At 43.3% G+C, this 3,357-nt stretch overlaps 2 protein-coding genes across 2 annotated transcripts in view; one reads left to right on the forward strand and one right to left on the reverse strand.

The window, feature by feature from the left end:
- Window positions 1–2,052: 2,052 nt before the first annotated feature.
- Window positions 2,053–3,351, reverse strand: ALG2 (ALG2, alpha-1,3/1,6-mannosyltransferase). The gene is made up of 2 exons (XM_009998288.1): window positions 3,247–3,351; window positions 2,053–2,979 (listed from the first exon to the last, which is right to left on the reverse strand). The coding sequence occupies exons 1-2, from the start codon at window positions 3,313–3,315 to the stop codon at window positions 2,077–2,079; spliced, it is 972 nt and encodes a 323-aa protein (XP_009996590.1). The 5' UTR covers window positions 3,316–3,351; the 3' UTR covers window positions 2,053–2,076.
- The window catches only part of SEC61B (Sec61 beta subunit), a 5,520-nt gene continuing 5,476 nt past the window's right edge, over window positions 3,314–3,357 (forward strand). The window contains exon 1 of the mRNA XM_009998296.1: window positions 3,314–3,354. Coding sequence (XP_009996598.1) covers window positions 3,314–3,354 — 41 coding nt within the window. The remainder of the gene's footprint in view (window positions 3,355–3,357) is intronic.

Genomic DNA, 3,357 nt, shown 5'->3' on the forward strand with positions numbered 1-3,357 from the left:
GAAAGGAAAGTATGGGACTAGGTGAAGAGAAGCTCAAGAGAACATACCCATTGGAGACACTGCAAAATCCAAAACCACAGCTTTAATTTCAAAGGTTACAGACACTACGTAGTATTTCAGTATAGTTAGATCTCCTCATGCACAGAAGTAACACTCAAGAATGTAAAACAGAAAATTAACATAAATACTGGACACAGAAAAAATCTTGAGGTAATTTATACAGATGTCATGTTATTTTTCAAGCTGCAATCCACCCAGGATTACTGAGGATTGCTGAACCTCAACCATAAAGAGCCAAAGAGGAGTTGATTTGTACCTCTCTTGTCAAGAAGTGGGAGGTGTCCTTGTTCATGCAGGGGTGTTGGAACTAAATGATCTTTAAGGTCCCTTCCAACCCAAGCCACTCCAAGATTCTATGATAAACTTAGCAGCCACAGGAATCAACTCCAACCATCTTGCACTCTCTAACTAGAGCTTAAAACCCAGGCCAAATATCTCTTGAAAGTGTTCACATCAATGATCAGAAATTATTTCTCTCTCTCCAGACCCTTCAGTCAGTCATTGCTATACTCATTCTGAAAAACTGGCACAAAGATTTATAGAAAACATTTAATTGGTGGGGAAGGAACAAATGCAGGAACAGACTAAAGAGATGACAGATTCAGGCTTGCCAGTTCTGACATGAACAGAAAATGTCGGACATTATGAAACCTGTGAAACCACCTGCTCCCAGTCCACAATGAATAACCATAATGGTTATACCATATACCCTAACTTCCTGATAAAGACAAGGCCAGACTTTGTGGATTTTTGTTTTACTTTAAATAAATGCCTTATACCGAGACTTAGGTTGCAGATGGAAGGACTGATCCCTGTTGTCAAGTACTAAATGTGACAGTGCCTTTATCTTAAATGCAAATTGCAGAATTTGGACTACAAAATCGTATTTTATAGATAAAACTGGATTTCAAAGAACAAGGAAATTGTATAGTTAATTAATTCATTTTTGGACTTAAAATTTAAATGTATGGATTGTGTGGAAACCAAACAGAACAGCCAACTAATGAAGATTTGCTAGAGTGGCAGATTAAAAAATCAGGTATCTCTTGACTCAAACCAGGTATTACACCTGAAAAAACAAGTCAAATTACTGACACATGGGCAGTCACTTGCAGCAAGAGGAAAGTTATCACCAAGCTAAACTACTCAGCAAAGTTATACCGAGAAGTTACCACTAAAACAGGCAAAATACAACAGGTCTTTATTGCTGCTCCAGATTACCATCTCTTAAAACAAAATGTGTTATATATAATTTCTAATGAAATGTTAAACAAGGGGGACACCATTTAAGTCTCTACAAACCAGAAAGTTGGAAAGCAAAAATCACACCCTTAAGCACTGTGGGTACCTGCACAGTATTTCAACAGCAACATTTTTGCCCGAGATATGTCCTTGGTTTTATTCTAGTCTCTGCTTCTTCCTGCACACACACCTTTATGCTTGTTTATGACACCCAGCGTGATTACATGATGCAACTTGAGAAGTACAGTAAAAGGTCAATCATTTTACCATTACCACACAAAACCACTTCATTCATATTCTTAATGGTGGTGTTCCTTGTAAACAATGCAGTTGGCTCGACTCTCTCCACACTTCGGACGACTGTTTTATTAAAAATTACTGATGAACATCTTAACTACATAAAAATAAAGCTGTGGTTGTCTTGTATGTACAAGTCCACATTTTGAAAGTTGAATCAGTCATACTGTACAGTAATAAAGTAAAACGTGCAGTAATTTCCTAGTGAGTTCCTGCAATTTAACAAAGCATTTTTCCAAGGCACAGCACACAAAGGAACTCCTGCAATGGCAGATCAGTCCACCACATGGACATTTTAACCTTCTAATGAAACAGTGCAACGTGTTTTGCTCCTTCTTTGTATCAAGCAAGGTAAGGCAGAAGCAGCGTAACAAGGAAATTCACGTGTCCCAGGTTCTTCATCACAGTCACAATGAATACCGGTTCCCTCTACAGACGAGAGACACAAAACTGTAAATATACTATGGGAACATAATTTTATTGTGTTAATCTGCATATATATTGGTACAGCTGTTCCGTGAATGCTTCTGGGGAAAATTTTTCCATAATTCTGACTCTCCCAGCTGCTCCCATTGTGTCCTTTAAGAGAGGATCTCTCACAATCTTTTCCATGGCCTCAGAGAATTGCGTGGGCAGAGGATCACACAAAAATCCTGTGACATTATGCAGGATTGATTCTAAAGGACCGCCTGAATTAACTGCTACAACGGGACACCTCATGTACATTGCCTCCAGAGGAACAATGCCAAAATGCTCGTTGCTTGGCGTATAAAGCACACACACAGCGTTACTAAAAAGAGAGACTTTCTGTTCATCTGAGAACGACCTCAGAAAAGTGACGTGGTCATTAATATCAAGCTTGGCTGCAAGTCTCCTCAGCTCTTCGTAGTGCTCCACATTTTCCAGGACTTGTTTGTCATAACCCCCTGCCATAACCAAGTGAACTTCATTCCACTCGTGAGGATCAAGCCTTCCTCGAAGCTCATGCAAAGCTTCGAGAGCCAGTGCTAGATTCTTTTTTCTCTCATACCTATTAATGGAAAGAAACAGGAACTTTTTCTTTTTGGGTATCAGATCAGTTATGTCTGCAGGAACTACTGCTTCAAAGCTACTGATGTTGAGTGATGGGTAGAGAACACCTGGGTTTATGTGAGATAAGGACTTAAAGGTGTCCTTGAACACGCTGGCAGTGAACTTGCTGTTCACAACAATGCAGTCTGCCATGCCAGTGGTGTACTCTTCCAGCCAGTCAAGTGGTAACCTGTAGAGCCGCTTGAGGAGAGATTCTCTCTTGGTGAGAAGCTGATCAGGGAAGTGACAGTAAAACAAAACCTTCTTACGGACCCTGGCCAGTCTGAGCACAGGAATGCACGCAGACACCTAGTGCAACCAGAAGGGGCAGAACAAGAGGAGGGATCAGTTATTTGCGCTAGCGCCGCCGGCCACATATTCCATTCCAAAGCCACGGCCCGAGAGGCAGCCCTTTGCAAGCCCACCGCCTCCTCCCTTCTCCCCTCCACAAGGGCACCGAGCAGCACTCCTTCCCCAGGCCCTCCCGCTCCGGATCTCCTCCCTTTCTCGCTCTGTCAGGCGACCAAGCCCCCTCTTCTCCGCCACGGCCCTTCCCCGCCCGCCCCGGCCCCGCACCTGGTCGCAGACGAAGGCGTCGACGGGCTCCCCGCTGAGCAGCAGGACGTAGAGGGCCAGGAAGGCCATGCGCAGCGCCGCGCACAGGGCGTGCCCGCGGCCGCACAGGCT

The sequence above is a fragment of the Chaetura pelagica genome, unplaced genomic scaffold (genome assembly GCF_000747805.2).
Source record: "Chaetura pelagica isolate M959 unplaced genomic scaffold, ChaPel_1.0 scaffold565, whole genome shotgun sequence".
In the NCBI taxonomy this organism is placed as follows: domain Eukaryota; kingdom Metazoa; phylum Chordata; class Aves; order Apodiformes; family Apodidae; genus Chaetura; species Chaetura pelagica.